This window comes from Sitophilus oryzae, unplaced genomic scaffold (assembly GCF_002938485.1).
Source record: "Sitophilus oryzae breed Bouriz unplaced genomic scaffold, Soryzae_2.0 scaffold_1420_pilon_pilon, whole genome shotgun sequence".
NCBI classification, from domain to species: domain Eukaryota; kingdom Metazoa; phylum Arthropoda; class Insecta; order Coleoptera; family Curculionidae; genus Sitophilus; species Sitophilus oryzae.
In genome coordinates, this window is record NW_022146083.1 from 612,330 (window position 1) to 631,721 (window position 19,392).

General features: G+C 31.3%; 1 protein-coding gene across 1 annotated transcript in view; it reads right to left on the reverse strand.

Moving 5' to 3' along the window:
- LOC115876177 (myosin light chain kinase, smooth muscle-like) overlaps window positions 1-19,392 on the reverse strand; it is a 31,571-nt gene that overhangs the window by 2,925 nt on the left and 9,254 nt on the right. Inside the window, exons 3-7 of the mRNA XM_030891871.1 lie at window positions 11,489-11,579; window positions 9,566-9,769; window positions 3,575-3,716; window positions 2,304-2,503; window positions 619-771 (exon numbers count right to left, since the gene is read on the reverse strand). Coding sequence (XP_030747731.1) covers window positions 619-771; window positions 2,304-2,503; window positions 3,575-3,716; window positions 9,566-9,769; window positions 11,489-11,579 — 790 coding nt within the window. The remainder of the gene's footprint in view (window positions 1-618; window positions 772-2,303; window positions 2,504-3,574; window positions 3,717-9,565; window positions 9,770-11,488; window positions 11,580-19,392) is intronic.

Below are 19,392 nucleotides of genomic sequence, written 5' to 3' on the forward strand. Positions count from 1 at the left end.
ACGTATGATTTAAATTTACACGAAAGAAAATCGAGAAAAGATCCAGTGGTTCTCAAAATTTTAGCAAAAAATCATTTTTTTGGAAATTTTTAAAGTAAAATAACTCCGTTATTTTGGAAATATTTAAAAAACGATAAAGAGAAAATGTGTTTCTTTTATCTAGATCTACCACCCCTTAAAATACTTGCACTTAATTCTGGGACACCCTGTATATCGAGCAACAATATTTTTTGAAATTAGATGGGTGTCTTTGTGGAAACTGTTTACTTTTTTCTAAATTTTATATCTGTTTTTAGTAAATATCATATAGGCGAACGACATGACTGAAATGATCATCAATTGTCATTTTAAAGGTCACTACGACACAGTTTTTTTTTTCAAATATACGTTATATAGATAAAGTATCCAAAATTTTGTAAATTTTTAATATATTTTTAAAAATAACAGGATTATTAATATAAAACTAAAAAAAAATAAAGATTATTTATTACTTTTATGGGTCTTGGGATGTTTTTTTCCAGATTTAAGATAACTGCATAACTGGGATATTTTTTTAACATCCAAATTGAACAAAAGAAGGCCGAAATGTAGGGAAATAGAGAATGATTCAATACTTACTGAAGATCTTTTATCAGCAATTTCTTGATAAAATCTTTGGCATTTTCCGAAATATTCTGGAAAGCTTCATCGTCAAAATCGTACTTGGCTATGGTGACGTTAGCCATGGTTTCCACATCTGTGGATCCCATAAATGGTGACAAGCCGGACAATCTAAAGAAAAATAAATAAAAACTGTTGTTTCGTATCAGTATGATGGTAAAAACACTAAGAACGTCTGTGGGGAACGCTCAGTTGTTAGTGTTCTAGCACCAGGCAGTCAGTTCAACTACTCGACAAAAATCAAACTCAACAAACACTGTTCACCTATCCAGATTTATAGCATAATTTTGGCTATCTGAGTGACACATTTATATTAGTAGTTTCAGCAAAAATATTTACAGTGAAAATGGCTTCTCGATATACAGGGTGTCCCACTTAAGATGGATACAAGCCAATATCTTGTTGAGCGATCTTTATCATTTTTGGCAGGAGGCTGTATGGCTATAAGACGTACATTTTGCCCAGGGTAAGAAATGCGATACCTCATAGACGTACGTCTACGTTTTAATGGGGTTTGATATTTTTCGAGTCAAGAGTAAACTACCCTTAGGACAGTATTTATTTCAAATCTGATAAATTATATTGAATCCTCCTTACCTAAGATACTTAAGTTCTGATTTTGATAAATATTGATACAGGGTGCGTCATTAAAATAAGACGTTTTTATTTTTATTATTTTTTTAAGTACTACGACGCCACTGGATAAACAGGTTTATTATCAATAACCAATTATCAATTAATAATCGATTTAAGTTTTCGGATAGCTTCCATAATAATTAAGATACGATACAAAAAAAACTAAATATTTTCAATTTATTTTGTTTACTTTAAAAAATTGTTTTTTAAGTTTGTTATAACGAACTAAAAGTCAACATCTTCGACCAAACCAACATAAAAAACGATTATTAATTGATAATAAACCAGTTGTTTATCCAGTGGCGTCGTCAGTACTTAAAAAAATAAAAATGTCTTATTTTAATGACACATCCTGTATCAATATTTATCAAAATTAGAACTTAAGTATCTTAGGTAAGGAGGATTCAATATAATTTATCAGATTTGAAATAAATACTGTCGTAAGGGTAGTTTACTCTTGACTCGAAAAATATCAAACCCCATTAAAACGTACGTCTATGAGGTATCGCATTTCTTACCCTGGGCAAAACGTACGCCTCCTGCCAAAAATGAAAAAGATCGCCCAACAAACAACCAAGATATTGGCTTGTATCAATCTTAAGTGGGACACCCTGTATACAGGGTGCGTCTCAAAAGTGGCTCACCCCTATAACTTCTTTATTTTTTCAGATAAAAAAACAAGATTTGGCACGTTAATATATAACATAAATTAGAATTGATTGACGTATTCAATTGTTTTTGGTCAGTTCCTGTTTCCCCGGAAATAACTACAACTTTTGATTTTTGAATGACACCCTTGGTATTTTTTACTTTATTCATTAGAAAACGACACTCTGAACAGAATGACATATCATCTGTCAACTTTTAAATTTATGTCAACTACTAACATACCAAATATCGTTTTTTTATCTGAAAAAATAAAAAAGTTATAGAACTGGGCCACTTTTGAGACGCACCCGGTATAATTTAAGTTACTCTAATTAAAAGTGATATTAATATTTACTTACAAGACGTAGCAAATCACTCCGACTGACCACATATCAGTACCGTAGCCGATGGCGTCGAAATTGACCACTTCCGGCGCTACAAATTCAGGAGTACCAAACAGGACTTGCAACTTCTTATCGGGGTCGTACTTCCTGGCTAAGCCGAAGTCGATTATCTTGATCCTGTTGCCGGTTTTCGTTAGACACAGGATGTTCTCTGGCTGTAAAATCGAACAATAATTTATTTTTATTCAATTTTTATTTGTCTTTCTTAAAATAATTAAAAGAAAAACAAGTAAATTTGTTATAAACATGTTTTTATTCAATAAAAATATTTTTAATTTCTATTTTTATACTTAAAAATATTTATCTCAAGAAATCATAAAATTGTTTTCGAATTCATGTAATTCCGAACATCCTATAATAATATTTTTTTAACTTCGATATTTATTTATAAATTCAAATTTTACAAATTGGACCATTGTCAAATTTGAAGCCACAATGTCAACATCTATTATTCGCATTAAAATTACCTTGAGAAATTAATGAAATTTTATTTATATGGAATTCTCGTAAATTCATTATTTTATTGGTAAATTTCCAAGACTATAATCCAAACTATAATCAGGAACAAACTATAAGCGATACCAATTAAATTTTTAGTTACGTAATCGAGGGCGCGGTTTTTAAATTCATTCTTGCCAACCATGGAATATTCGGCGCCGGGTTGACTAACTTGAATTTAAATTTCCCGCTGAGGTTTCAGGTGGTAGCTCCGCTGTAAAATATGTCAAGTTGCCACATTTCTTTATTTATTTCCTGAGATTTTCACTCGTTTTAACACTTTAGTTTTGTATTAGCAGTTTTTGGTTTAAATGAATTATGTTGTGATACTTTAATCTTAACAATTTTTACTAGCATACCTTGCAGTCGAAGATTGTTCTTTTTAAAACTTCTTTTAGTGCGAAGTGTACAAGATAGCTTAATAGTCAAACTCATCGCAACCTTATTAGAATATTCTGAACGGGAAAGGGGTAGTAATAGCCCTTTATGTCCCTTAAGTGCTGTCAAGAAAGTGAGTTTTGTTGATGTAAATAATAACTGTTTATATATTTTTAATTAATTCTTTTTTGTTTCTTAAAATATTTTGATTAAAAGAAAATATGTAAAAATTGACAACGCTGTGCCGATGAAGCTTAATCACGTCACTAAAAGTTTATTTGGTTTGATCTATATATTCAGGAAATTGTCAAAATAATTGTCAGATCATCGTTTTTTTTTAATTTATTTACCTTCATATCCAAATGTAGGATTCTCTGTTTGTGAATGAAGTCGACTCCTTCGCATATCTGTCTCATAAATATCGTGCAAGCCTTCTCGGTTAGGATGAAGTCGTCATCGATGACCCTTTCGAAGAGCTCGCCTCCTTCTATCCTAGAAAGAATCATAAAAATAAACATGTATATTTATAGCTCTATATAGTTGGAAGATTGGGAAAAAAACATGATCGATATATGAGTTCTGTTCTCTTCGTTTCAGATATACATCGGGCATTAAAATAGTTTAAGACTTTGATTTATGAAGTGTTTTGCTTATTTTTATCTGCAGAATATGTTCTTGCAAAAGTTTCCCGATTACAGTTAGGACCACCCTGTATATATAAATAAATAAATGCCTTTATTGTCAAAAAATATTTCAATTTGTAGGCAAAGATAAACTAAAAAATATAATTCATTTTCATTTTTAGTAAATAAGAGTTCAATGCTTTGCGAAATGAAGAAAATGATGTTATGGATTTCATTTCAAATGGCAGGTGATTGTGCATTTTTTTCGAGTTGTATAATATTGAACTTTTAACTAACTCTGAGCGTGGGGTAGGTAGATAAAGATCTTGCTCCGCGTTCCTGAGTGGATAAGTGTGAGATGGCCTTTCTTGAGAAGCTGATACATGCTTACGTATTAGGCAAACGGATTCAAATATAAATAAGGAAGGAAGAGTTAATATTTTTAATTTTTTAAAAAAGTCCTGGCAATGAGTTCCGCTGTTTAGTCCCAGCTGTCCCAGTGAATATCGAACAGCTCTCTTCTGGAACTTGAAAATGCGGTCAAATTGAGTCGCACAACACGTACCCCAGAATGGAAGGGCATACCTGAGGTGCGACTCAAAAAGTGCATAGTTCTAGCCACTGACAAGTTAAGCTCCTTAGAAACAGATTTTAATGCAAAACAGGCAGAGCTCAATTTTTTCGACAAAGCTTCGATATGCATATCCCATTTCAGAGAATTGTCCACAACAAGCCCTAAGAATTTTACAGATTTTACGACGTCAATATATATATTTTTGAACATTATTGGCTAATAAAAAACTTGGATGCGATATGTAACGGAAAAGCGCACTTTCCAAAATTATTTTTAAAATCTTCCAGACTATTAGTAACGCCATGTAGTGGAATGTCTCAATGCCAGACAGTTTTAGTAAGTGAGCTTGTGAGTTTTTTACTACAAAATATATACGTTGCCTGCAATATTTGTGTCGCGTACTTATTAATAGGTAAATTTGAATAGTTTCATTTGGAAAATTTTGATTGCATTTTAGAACAGTAAATACCTCCTGGTAGAAATTTGACGGATTTCGTCAACACGTATGACATCAGGTATTTTTCCTTTATTTGTTTTACATATCATTCAAATAATGATTAAACTATATAAAAAGGCTTCATAATCCATCTTTAAAAAATCGATCATGAAAATTCACATAAGATAGGTAGACAAATTATATTAAAGATGGATCTGTATCTATGAAAGGAATTTCAAGATTGCGGACACAATATTAGAGTACGATCAATTTACTACGAAACACGTTTAAATAAACATCAATATATTTTATAGATCGCTACCTATACAGGGTGATCCGAACTGTATTCCGGAAACTTCGGCAGCATATTCTGCAGATAAAAATAAGTAAAAAAGCTCGTATAAATGTATGTCCTAAAATGCTTAGTTTCGGAGCTACAGAGTGTGGAAGTTTAAATTTTATTTCGATTTTTTCCAAATCATTTCTGAAGTAACGTCAATATTTGGATGAAAATTGGTGTCTGGGAGTTTTTTCACATGATAAATTTGATTTTGATGTTAGTATGACGTCTAATTGTAGAGGGCGTCACCTACACATTTTTAACTGGTTTGAAGAGTAATGACTTTTCGTCCGTACCTGTATAAAACAACTGAGTAAAAAAATATGCATTACTTACTACTCTTGGTAAAAATTGCTACGAGTAATGATTCTCGAGATATTTGAAATCGAAATTATCAATACCTGTCATCATTGATATAAATTAAACATGTTGACTGAATGGTTATCAGATTGAAGATAAATTTGAAATGTTCTTGTGCCAAAAGTTCAACAGAAACTGTTTTTTCATTATTTTTTCTAAGAAAAATTTATTTCAAAAATAAAAAGTTCCCAAATTTATCATTTCAGTCAAATAACTACAATCAACTCAACATGTTTATTTTTTTTCAATAATGACATGTATTGACTATTTAAATTCTAAATATCTTGAGAACGACTGCTCCTAGCGATTTTTACCAAGAGACTTGTTACGTAAAAAATCACAGAAATTTATATTTTTTCACTTATTAGTTTTATACAGGTACGTAAACTTCTACACCCTGTATCTCCGTAAAACTAAGCATTTTATAGAACATACACCTATAAGAAGATTACTTTTACTTATTTTTATCTGCAGAATATGCTGCCGAAGTTTCCGGAATAGTTCAGACCACCCTGTATACAAGCGGCAGAGTCTACGGTGGACCTACCCTCAAAACACACCGCAAAACACGCTCTCCCACTCATTACATTGACTACTTGCAAATTTGTTGAGTCTGTATTGACAAGATGCGTCGTTTACTTTTTTACGAGAAACATCGATTAAAACGGTAGCAGACCGAGCTTGGAGAACAGTGCAGTCGTTATCGGTAAAATAGTTGCGTGATTTTATTAATTCCATAATAGATAGGAAAGTTTTATACATAATATTTACTTTGCAGAGTGAGTCATCTCGATAAAAGAAATATATTTTCTTTTTGCCGTTTTCAAACAAGTCCAAAATCGCCAAAATTGTTAAAAAAATAGTTTTTCTTTAAATTTTGAAAACTACAACTTTTTCGATGTTTTTTAATTGATAATTTAAAAATTTTCCAAAAAAAAATGCAAAGGTACAAAATTTTCTATATTTTTTTAGGAAAAAATGAGTGAAACGAGTCTCCTGTAGTCTAGTCACTATATCCCTAAAACACGAACTCTATTTTCGTAACAGTGTATCATATATTAGATCATCTCGTTTCCAAAAAAAATCATTAACTTCCCAAAAGATCGCGATCTAAAAATTCGTCTATGAGTGACATTGAAATTCCCCGATTGAACCGCCGAGAAAAAAAAAACAACTATAAACAATTTTGGAAAGGCGCCAAAAGCCATTCGCAAAATATCCAATTTTTCGTACAGAAAACAACGGCCTGGGTTCACGAATTCATAAATTTTCACTCTCTTTCCAATATCTGTGAAAGCTAAAGCTGAGGCAAAGTAAATAAAAAGTTAATTATAGCCGGTATCGAGTAAATAAAAGAGACCGGAGAATCGAAGATCCTATATTTTATAATAAAGATTTCGGGTAGGTGTATAGGAAAAATGCATTATTTTCATGAAACGCCAGTATATAAACAAACATTATATGAATCAGTCTCTGTGAGTTACCGAAATATTTTAACTAACTAAAAATACTTATTGGAGATATAATATGTCAAATTTTTGCCACAACATTTTGAGACATTCGCCAGAGGAGACAGGCGAAAAAGTTCATAGTAGATCATTCGACAGTGACTAGTGTTGCACAAGAGTCTTGAAAAAGTCTTGCAAGACCAAGACTCTTGCAAGAAATTCAAGACAAGACTTTCAAAATTTCTTGTCTTGAATTTCAAGACAAGACAAGACTTTAATATGCAAGATATTTCAAGAATCTTGCAAGATTTCTTGAATTCAAGATTTCTTGAAAGTTAGAAATGATACATTTTTTTAAGTGATAATTAGGTGTTTGCGCAAGTTATGCTGGGTTTATACAACATTTATATAGTCGTAATCACAATCATAGTCATAATAATAAAAGTTAAACTATACTCTGTTTTTTTTTCTCAGGTAAGATTTCGACAGACGATGACAGAAGAAAAGCAGATGACGTCCCATACCAATCTATTTATTTTACTAAAAAAAGTTCTTTCTAATAATTTTTAAGTTAACTATGGATGGGTTTAAATATAAATTCGTCATGCGTCGTCACTTGTTGTTTTTAACCAGTTTTATTGGTTTATTAAAAGAATGACAGATCGTATTTCAATTTTATTGGTTTGACGGAACGATGAACGACAAACGGACGCCGATGTGTATGAACTTGCCTTTAGATTTTTGACGTTTGTCAAAGTCTTGCCAAATTATAAGTTATAATTTTGTGACAACTTTTGTCAAATACCCCGCGTTTTGGAAGATGATGCATTTTGATTCGTGTTATTACGTGTGTTTTGTGTCTTTTGAAGTCAAGTGGAGGAAAAATCGAGTGAAAATTAACTGTAGAACCCAGAGCACAGTTTATGATTAATACTCGCTGCCCAGGCAGAAAGTCTTATACAGATACACCAATAAAGTTACTATCAATTAAGTTTGTATACCATCTCGTCGTAGATAAGTGCATAATGGATTTTAATACTGCAGAAAAATAATGTTAAAAGGTACTGGTTTAAAAAAAATTAAGATTAAAGTTAATTAACCAACCTGTGAGGTATAAAATTTGGTAAGTGTTATTATTAATAAACTAGTTTGTTTTATTTATGTTGTTTTATTTATTCCTGCGGAATATTACAAATTTATATTTGTACATGTTATATTGATAAATATAATCATAAATGCGGGAAGTTTCATAAAGCTTGAAAGTAAGAAATAGTTCTTGTTTATATTTTTTGGTATGTGGTGTCTTGTTTTTGTTTGTTTTGTATTAACACATACCGTTTTTTATTAAATAAAATAACTCGATTACATTTGTTCAGTTTTATACAGTTTTTTTCACAATATTTTGAAGTTACTTGTCAGTCAAATTTTAAATACATTTATATTAATTTCCTGCTATGCGTTCCAGTTGTACCAACTTATTTCTTTGTAAAATAAAATAAAACTACTTTGAAATTAAAATGACAGACACATCTATCACTGTCAAGGATCTTCTCGTTGGACAGACTATATCCACTTCTTATAAACCTGTTGACATCTACCATGAATTTAGCCTTTAATTATGTTACCCAAACTCACTGATATAAAAATTACGATTATGAAAATGTTCTATAAACGCACATTAAAAGTGCGTTGTGATTATGACGATGATTAAGACTTTGAGTATGATTACGACTTATGCAAATGTTGTATCACAGTTTAAAGAATATAAAATATATCAGTTGACCCACTCTTCGCCCGTATCAAAATTCCTCCCGCCGATCCCCGCCTGTCTTGTAGACTTGGGTCAGTCTACATCCGTTGCTCGACGTGTACACAGCGTTTCAAGTTTATTTTAGTTTTGTTTTCGGTCCGACGCATAGGGTGAACCAAAAATAGTGCTTTAGTTGTTTTGTTCGGATTGTGAATAAAATGTCTACTAGAAATATTTGTGCAGTGGATGGTTGTGAAAGTAGAATGATAGACAATATATCGTTCTTTAGGTGCCCAAAAGATGAAGGAAGGTATGTGTTTATATAGCATAGGATATTAAGTATATAATAATTAAAGTATTAGACATATTAAGTATATTATAATTATGGAAACCTAACTATGAATAAATTGTTTTAAAAATATACATAATATAAATTAAAAAAAGATTTTACTAACAAATTTTTTTAAACAATTAGTTTATTATTTTAGTAGATATTTTTGGATCGATGAATTATTTTTCACTTATTTTTTACTATCCGAAGCAGCGTTACATCACACAAACTTCCTACCTGAGTGTTTAATAGTCTCAATAACTGCATTAGCAAAAAACTAAAATATTTAAATATTATGGCAAAGCCACGATTTTAATATTATTTAATAAGGTCAACATCGGAACTGCGCGAAATACAGAGCCGAAAACTTCTGATTTTTGCCGTATCGAGCGCTGCAGGCGCAATTTTTAAAATCAGCCTATATGTAATTTTGATCATTTTAAATAAGTAATAATACTTAGTAAAAAGTTTTTACTTACAATTCGAGAATGACCCACATGACTTTTCCGTTTTCGTAGGCATCGTACAATTGGATCAGTCTGGGATGTTGCAGCATACGCATTATATCTATTTCTCTCTCCACATTTCTTTTATCTTCTTTCTTGGGACACGATATGAACTTGGCAGCTAAACAAAGGCCAGACGATTTTTCTTTGCACTTGTATACTGTACCGAATTTTCCTCTGCAAGAAAAATAACCGAATTAACTTTCATCATAAAACCACAGCCTATTTCTTAGACAGCCAGTCGATTTCGCTAGTTTTTGGGCACCCGCGGACATGCACCTAGTTTTTATAAACTCAGCTTCAATGGAGCCTTGAAACCGACTTATACACCCCTATAACTTTTTTTAATTTATCACATAAAAAAACGAGATTTATTATTATTACTAGCATACCAGTATATGACATAAATTAGAATTGACGTATTCAATTATTCTCGGTCACTTCCTGTTTCACCGGAAATGAATATAACTTTTGATTTTTAAATGCCACCCTCGCTATTTTTTACTTTATTCGATAGAAAATGACATTCTGAATAGAATGGCATATCATATATCAACTTTTGACATTTGCGCTTAATAAAAAATTGTATTTTCAACTTCAATCTAGAGTGCCATGGCTATGTTAAAAACACCAATTTTTAATCAAGGAGTCATGGAAAAATAGATTTGATAGTCTAATGTTTTTAGTGTCTCGTCCCAACCGATTAAAAGATGCCCAAATCGTATTTTTAATCATATCTCAATTTTTTCAAACGGAACGAGGGTGGCTCATTAGTCTATTTGGAAAAAGCAATTTTTACGAATAATTTGATACCACACACTTGGTATTTGAGTCAAATTTTCGTTATGAACCGCATGTTATCAAATTATAACATGCATGAAATAAACCATATGCGGATGCGCAAATTTCAAAAGTTGATATATGTCATTCTATTCAGAGTGTTATTTTCTATCGAATAAAGTAAAAAAATATCGAGGGTGCCATTTAAAAATCAAAAGTTGTAGTCATTTCCGGTGAAACAGGAAGTGACCGAAAGTTGTATACGTCAATCAATCCCTAATTTATGTCGTATACTAACTACTAACATACCAAATCTTGTCTTTTTAACTGAAAAAGTAAAAAAGTTATAGGGGTGAGCCACTTTTAAAACGCACCCGGTATATAGTCTTCCAACGACAGGATTCCTGACAGTGACAATTGTGTCTGTCATTTTAATTCACAGTCAATTTTTTGTCTGTCAAAATCTTCCCCGAAGAGTATCCCACTGTTGGAATTCATGTACATTTTCTTGGCAGTCATTGGCATCACTCCTTCCGGGAATCTACTATAATTATATATGGCAGACATAGTCAGTCACCTTCACAGTCATTAGCCGCCCATAACGCAAGGGATTTTTAAACGATTGGTCCCGCAGTCCAGATATGACATTCCGTATCCGCCGACCCGGTCATTCACAGAACTATATTTTGATATTCACAAACGCGCATATCTGATCTTTCATCAGATAAAAACCCCTTGCGTGTATGGGCGGCTATTGGCAGTCGGTTGGTAATAAAATAATATTTTGGCAATACATGTACGTTTTTTACCTAAGTACGACTATAACGACCGTTACATGACATAAGTAAATCATGGAAATGACAGTAAATCGACTGGCTGTCTAATAAACAGGCTGTGATAAAACTTCATTGAACGAAAATATTCTATTTTGGACTTCTGTTCTAAGAGGTCTGTTATTTTTGGCCAAAAATATTCAGGTAAATAAATGAATGATTAATTTTATAAAAATTCAAAGTTATTTTTTATTGTAACTGTCATCAAGCGACAAATATCTCGAAAACCTTTAAAATAATATAATGTTTTCAATATATTTGGATAACTATGTATACTTCCTACCTGCCAATTTCTTCTTCCAAAGTGTACTCTTCTTTTGGGTCGGCATTTCTTTTAATTTTGACATCTCTATATGGAAAGCTGAGGTCTATTTCTAAAAAAAAACAAACACAAATATTAATTTTAATTCGCAGGATGTCATGATATAAATATCCACAATATACAGGGTGGTATACAAATCAACTTCGGCAGCATATTCTGCAGATAAAAATAAGTAAAAAAGTTTGTATAACGCCCTAAAATGCTTAGTTTCGGAGATACAGGGTGTAGAAGTTTCATTTTTACTTCGATTTTTTCGATTTCGATTATACAGGTACGGACGAAAAGTTATTACTCTTCAAAACAGTTAAAACACATGTAGGTGGCGCCCCCTACAAATAGCAGTCATATTGACATCAAAATTAAATTTCTCATGTCAAAAAATTCCCAGACACCATTTTTCCAAATAATTTATGAAGTAACGTCAATATTTGAATATGACGTGAAATTATTTGGAAAAAATCGAAATAAAAATGAAATTTCTACACCCTGTATCTCCGACACTAAGCATTTTAGGACGTACATTTATACGAACTTATTTTTATCTACAGAATATGCTGCCGAGTTTCCGGAATACAGTTCGGACCACCCTGTATATGTAGATAGTTTTTATAAAAGCTTCTATATGACCTCAGAATCCTACTTATTCTTACTTAATACGAGTTCCGAAATCCAAATGACCCTAAGTCGACTGGCTGTCTAATAAATAGGCTGTGATAAAATATCGCACTGTCTAGCACCTAGCACAGTTAATTGCGACTCTGTATTAACAATTTGTTCATTGCGACCGCAGAGATCTAATGTCGTATTATATTTTAAAAATAATAGAACTAAATTTAATACACCAAACTGAATATTATAAACAAATTAGAATTTTTAGTGGGTGTTGCCAGCTGAGGCCGTGCCAATAACCGACAAACTGAATAAAACAGTCGTCGTAAAAAACTCTGGAATTCCTATTTATGTAATTTTTCAGGCAGGTTGTAAGTATAAACTACTGAAATGATAGGTTGATAATTTTGCAATTGAGTAATAATATATCTATTCTTGTCTTCGTCTATTTTAGCGAAATAAAGAAACGCTTATTAGTACTTTTTATTTTTGTCATTAATTCTTTAAATAATTGCTATTTTTCTTGGCGAATTTGTGTATTTTTTATTTATATCCAATCAAAATGTGTGTTTGAATAAAAAAAATTATGTTTTATGGGAAACATTCGACTATCAATTACATAGAACTCTGCATTATCATCATTTTCAGCTTATTCAACCATTTCCATTTATGCTGTAGCCTCCCTCACATATTTAGATGCTCTCTTTGTATTTGAGCCCATTGGCGTAACTACAGGGGTCGCCGGGGGTGCCGGGTCCCCCGCAGGTACTGCTGGTCACCCCCAGAGAAATCCTGAATTATGACTCTTGGCTACGTATTAATTTTTATTTGCCTGTGATGCAGTAAAAATGACGTTTTCTAGTTTTGTTTAGTTAATATTATTTTGTTGTGTTCAAAAAATGTGTTAATTTGATTTTTTTAGAAAATTTGTAGGTATTTAAGTAATCTACGGGAACACGGTTTGATAACCAAGTCCGTGAAATTTATTGATAGAGAAATTCATGTAAACGTTTTATTCAAAAAATGTGTTTTTTTAATTATTTTTCATTTTTAAGAAAACAAAGGCCCTAGCCAACACCAGCCCCCCTATAGACCCTGCTTCTAGGTCTCTTAATTCCCCGTGGGTACCACGCTGTAATTTTTGTGGTCTATCTGTTTTCCATTCTTTAGTTTCTGCAAAATTCATTTTGTGGTCTTGATAATTAGAAATTAGAACTATGTCATCAGCGAATCTTAGATGGTTAGTACTCTATATCTGTTTTCAATCGTTTTTAGGTCCAATCTAGTTGACAGATGATTTAATCTAGTGTTTCTGTAAACAGCTTTGGGGATAAGGAACTCATCTACATATCTACCTAGATATTCGCTTGTCTTATGTTATACTCGCGTGTACCCGCGACTTCGTTCGCATCGAATTAATCATTTATAATGGTGATGATAAAGCAAAGCAAGAATTTCCATTAACATACAAACTGGATAAAATTCTCTCACATTTATGTCAGCATGAGAAAAAACAATCGAGAAACCCCTCCTTATCGAACCTCTACACCCGACAGTCAATCCGTTTGCCAAAAATCAGCTTTAAATGTCAAGCAGTTTAAGCAGAATCGTGATATAAGAACACCCTGTATAAATTTTTAAAAAATCTTAAAATATGTAAAACAAGAAAATAAAATACACGTGTTTAAGAGTTTTTCCGAAAAACTCACCGGTTTTTAAATAAAAAATATTTTAATATTTGAGGGGTGGTTTCACCCCCTTAGAATTCGAGTTTCGAAAAATCCGTTCTTATCGAACCTCTACACCCTAAAGTCAATCCATTTTCCAAAAATCAGCTTTTTACGTCAAGCGCTTTAAGCAGGGTCGTGATTAATCAATGACCAGTCACTTAAGGATTTTATATATTAGTATAGATAACAAGTCGGATTCTATGCTTCAGTGAACCTCTATCTTTACAAGTCAGTTACTTAAGGATTTTATATATTAGTATAGATAACAAGTCAGATTCTATGCTCCATTGAACCTCTATCTTTACAAGGCAGGTGAAGCGCGGATACTCAAAATCTAGCTGAGTCAACTAGCTGTCTAATAAATTGGCTGTGGTTTTACCTCATTAGGTAACTGATATAATAATTGTTTATTCATGATCTAAAAATTATTATTGACAAAAAAGTTTATCTAATGAGTCAATGACATTATTATCAATGATCTTATCTTTTTACATTAAAAAAAATAATGTTTTGTACATGTTTTCTAAGTAAAGAAAGGAGCCCCTGGAATGTAACTATGTTTTGATTAATTGAAATAACTTTTTTATTTAGACATTACATAGTTTTGTTGATGTCGATTAATTTGACCTTAGTTGTAAGAAATATCAATTTGATAGATAAAACAATGATTTTTTTTATTGATATTGCTTTTAAATGGCGTCGAAAGATCTATATAATTTAAGTCATAACTCTTTATACACGGTGTCTCAAAAATAAGTACAGATATTTTAACTGGTATTATATTTCGACCCCAGAAGCACGCCTATGGTTTTTTTGCGAAAAAAATTGTTGAAAATTTTAAATTTTTCTTGAAATTTTCCGGGAAATTTAAAAAAAAATTAGTGCCACTTGTTTAGTCACCTGAGGCGTCGAATAAGTTGAAAAATCTTGAGAAAACCAAATATATATATTATAAGACTATATTGCTAGTACCGCATTTACATAATGAGTGGAAAGTGAAGCCAAAGAAAAGAAATAGGAATATCAATCTTGCATAAGTCTATCCTTTTGGTTCAACAGGATTTTAGTGCGCACGCGCCAAATAATTCGATCTGATTCGTCTACTTCATCGCTGAACGCTGTCACCTGCCCGCGCACTATTTTAAACTCTAAATATTAATAACGTATATTATTTTTTTATTTGTAATAGCATTATTTCAACCTGTTATTTTAGATATTCATTATATCTATCCGTTCCTTGTTTTTGTTTAAATATGTCAGAGATTAAATCTAAATTTTTAAATAAAGGCGCGAATAGTCAGACGCTAAATTGATTTACGTGGCAGATAGAAACTTACAAAACTACTTCTATTAGTTAGTATGAAATAAATCAACTAATCGCGAAGCACTTCTCACATAGACTTAAAATAAAATATAGACTACACTATTTACATCTCAACGCGGACAAACAACCTTTTTTGTACACATGTTTACTTCTGGGTACAGTCGACCTAGCCTTCCTCATCCAGCCTATGTTGTCACGTCTTTAATATTATCAATATTTTTTTTCTTGTTATACACATATATTGAGATATTAATACTACAGTTTAATAAAGTAGGTTTTAATATTCCATAGATGTATTAAATAGTACTTATACTACTAAATTATAAGTCGGATACTGTTTAATAAGGATAAGTTCTTTACAATATGACAACACCGATTAGAGGCGAGGGAGCCTATTCATTCATTTATTACCTTGTAGTACGCGTCGCACGTGTGCTGTAAAGCTTTGTTGCCGCTATGTCCCCGGCTGTATTAATGCATTTTCCTAGCTTGTAGTCCTTAAGTGTTTATTTTATTGACTTTTTCTGTTCAAAAACTATAAAATATGGTTCGCCAGTGCCAAATTTGCAAGAAATTTGACTTAAATAATCCATTTAAGTCTTGAAACGACTTTTGACCGGTAGGCAACTCTCAATTTACCCATTGGCAGTCAGTGGCGTTGTTGTAGAAAGGCGCTTATTTAGATAATATTTTAGTAAAATGTAAAATCTGAATTTTTTCTTTTACATTACATTATTTACTTACTTACATTGTAACAAAATCATAATTATAACCCTGTTAATAATTAATAATGTTTTTATTAAAAATATATTCCGGTTTATTCTAAAATTATCTTCAGAATCTAAAATAACATACAAGAATTTTAAAATGATATTACATTATGAAACAATATTTTTTAATATACCGGGTCGTCTCAAAGTGGCTCAACCCTATAACTTTTTTATTTTTCAGATAAAAAACAGATTTGTATGTTAGTAGGTATATGACATAAATTAGGATTTATTGACGTATTCAATTGTTTTGGTCTCTTCCTGTTTTACCGAAATGATTACATCTTTTTATTTTTAAAGGCACCCTCGGTATATTGCTACTTTATTCGATAAAAAATGACACTCTGAATAGAATGACATATCATATGTCAACTTTTGACATTGTCGCTTAAAAACATATCCTATTTTAAATTTCAATCCAGTTTTTTTCAATCCACTAAGTTTTAATCAAGGAGCCTTGGAAAAATAGTTTTGATCGTCTAATAGGTTTCGTGTCTTGTCTAGGCCGGTTAAAAGATGTACAAATCGTATTTTTAATCATACATATGTCAATTTTTTCAAATGGAACAAGGGTGACTCATTAGCATATTTGGAAAAAGCATTTTTTTTTATGAATATATTGATACCACACACTTGGTATTTCGAGTCAAATTGTCGTTATGAACCGCGTGTTACAATTACAATTAAACCATATGCGAAAAGTTGACATATGATATGTCATTCTATTCAGAGTGTCATTTTCTATCGAATAAAGTAGAAATATACCGAGGGGCGCCGTTTAAAAATTAAAGTTATAGTCATTTCCGGTTAAAAGGAAGTGGCCAAAAAACAATTGAATGCGTCAATCAATCCTAATTTATTTCATATACTAACATACTAAATCTTGTTTTTATTTGAAAATATAAAAAAAATTATGGGGATGAGCCACTTTTGAGACGCACCCGGTATAATAAAGACAGTACCGAGTTAAATAAATGTAGTTTTTATTTTATCCACTTCCTATCACCTTCCTTGCTTTAATGGAACAGATTTATGTTTTCTCTAATTTACATAATAAGACATCACTTAACCAGAAAAAAATTACAACAATCATATTTTTTTTCTCTCCCTGTCGCCGATTCTATTATATCTGTGGAATAGATCCTGTTTTGATTAATATTAGGGGTTGTAAATGTTTGACTAAAATTAATAATTTATTATTAATTTCAAAAATTACCTAATTTCGATTATAAACTTTCTTCTATGACGTGTATTTTATTATTTTTATCCTTTTTGGACTCTAAATTGTTTTTTCTAAACTTTTATTTAAAAAACCTGTCCTAAATCTTAATAAAATATAAAAAAGTTTAAATACGATATATTTTTAATTTAATTATAGCTTCATTAAAATAAAAAAATTACCCGGCTATGATACGGAGAGTTCAGGTGTACTTGAGAAACGAAAGACAGTGTTGTGTTTCTCGGCAGAGTCGTCAGGGAACGACCGTTACGACAGAGACAACCTATCTATCGCTCGTGTCGCACTCGTTATAACCAGGCCTGGATTAAGGGGGGGGCTATGGGGGCTATAGCCCCAGGCCCCGTCATTGAGAGGGGCCCCCAAATTAGGAGAATTTAAAATCGAGATTCATAGAGTTAAATCGAGATTAGTTAAATGAAAATGTACATATATTACGAAAAATACCGATTTGTAACCAAAGAGGTTTGTAACAAAAACCGATTTTTCGTCACATATTGTTATAAATCTTCAATTTATTATAAAAGTAACTAAAACTGTATTTTAAAAACAATAAAAAAATAAAATCCAGCCTGGAAAATCTGCAACAATGCAACAGAAATATATTTAGTCTTATTAAATTATATTGCAACAGCCAACTTGTCATTCTCATAATGTCAAAAACAGACTCTTTTTCTTTTCTTTTTTGGGCGGCAAAACACTTTCCCAAAAAAAATATTAAGAGTGCTGCATAGACAATGGCTCGTTCTTCTTTTTAAATTTTTCTGGATGGATGGATTACCGAAAGCCGAAAGCGCTAGGGGAATTACTCAGATTAGATTCCTCTATTTTATTCTATTTGATTAGTTATTTTTGCATAGCACATCTATGAAGTAAGTGATTGTGAATAATAGATTTAAGAAAACAAGAACAATAATACGTTTTTGAATTGTGTAGTGTATACCAGTATTTTAAAAAATGTCAAGTAGCAGAAAATATCTTAGTGGGTCTGCTAAACGTAAGGTAGGAATCAGTTTTAGCCTTATTACGCATTTACTGGATATGATCATTTATATAATAACTTTGGTATTAACAATTAAATTTACAATAACTTTCTTAAGTTTTTTCTTTTAAAAATAAGCGCATTAATATATTATAGGTACCTACTTTCTCTGGGCCGCTTACAAAAGATAAAAAGACAAACGAATTGAAAAACAAAAAAGTCTCTCGTCATAGAGGACATAAAATACTATTCCTTTTTTAAAAATAAACTTTATGAAAAATGAAAAAGAATTCCCGTATGCTCATAAAATATAAAAAAAAATCGAGAACTACTCCAATTTTGAAAATTGCTAAACAATACTCGTATTAATCAGAGATATTGATGTTTTAATAAGCCTTATTTTAAGCAACATTTTTCAATAATATACAGTGTGTTCCGAAACTATTATGCCAAAATGTAAGGATTGGTAGATCTCGCCAAAATATTTTGAAATGGGATACTAATGGTCGGAAGTGCATCGTTTTCAAAATAGAAGGTGTTAAACTTTTAGAAAAAATCTATACAGGGTGGCCCACTTTCCACCCTGGGTTTCTTGTTTGTAAATAAATAATTCGAAAAATGCTCGGACACGTCGATTTTGTTTTTCAGGGAGACTTATTTTTTTGATATTTGCACTCTCTTTGCTTGCACCTTTGACAAAATTTTAAATGGAATAAATTCGAGTGATACCTTGTTTTATTTTCCAAAAACTTCTTTCTATGAACATACTACGAACTAAAATGCCCAAAAACCTAAATTGTCGTTTTTCAACTTTTACCATTAAAATTTACATTACCATTTTAGCGATTTAGTCATGTATGAAAATGCCGAAAATGGTTTTTATTTTTTTAAGCGAAAACGGTGCAATAATATTCAATTCAATAAGTGTTGTTTAAGTACCGTAGGGTGGTATACAGTGGTGTAATAGATATTAAAAAAGATCGATTTTTTTTCTTAAAAGTTTAACACCCTGTATTTTGAAAACGACGCATTTCCGACCATCAGTTTTGGCGAGATCTACCTACCTTTAGATTTTGATACAATAGTTTCGGAACACCCTGTATTTTTAAATCTACGAAAACTTAGGGATATTTTAAATTAATTTCAGATTCAAGAAGAAAAACTAAAGAAAACTTTAAAATTGACTAAAGTAACAGACTTTTTTAGTATTTGC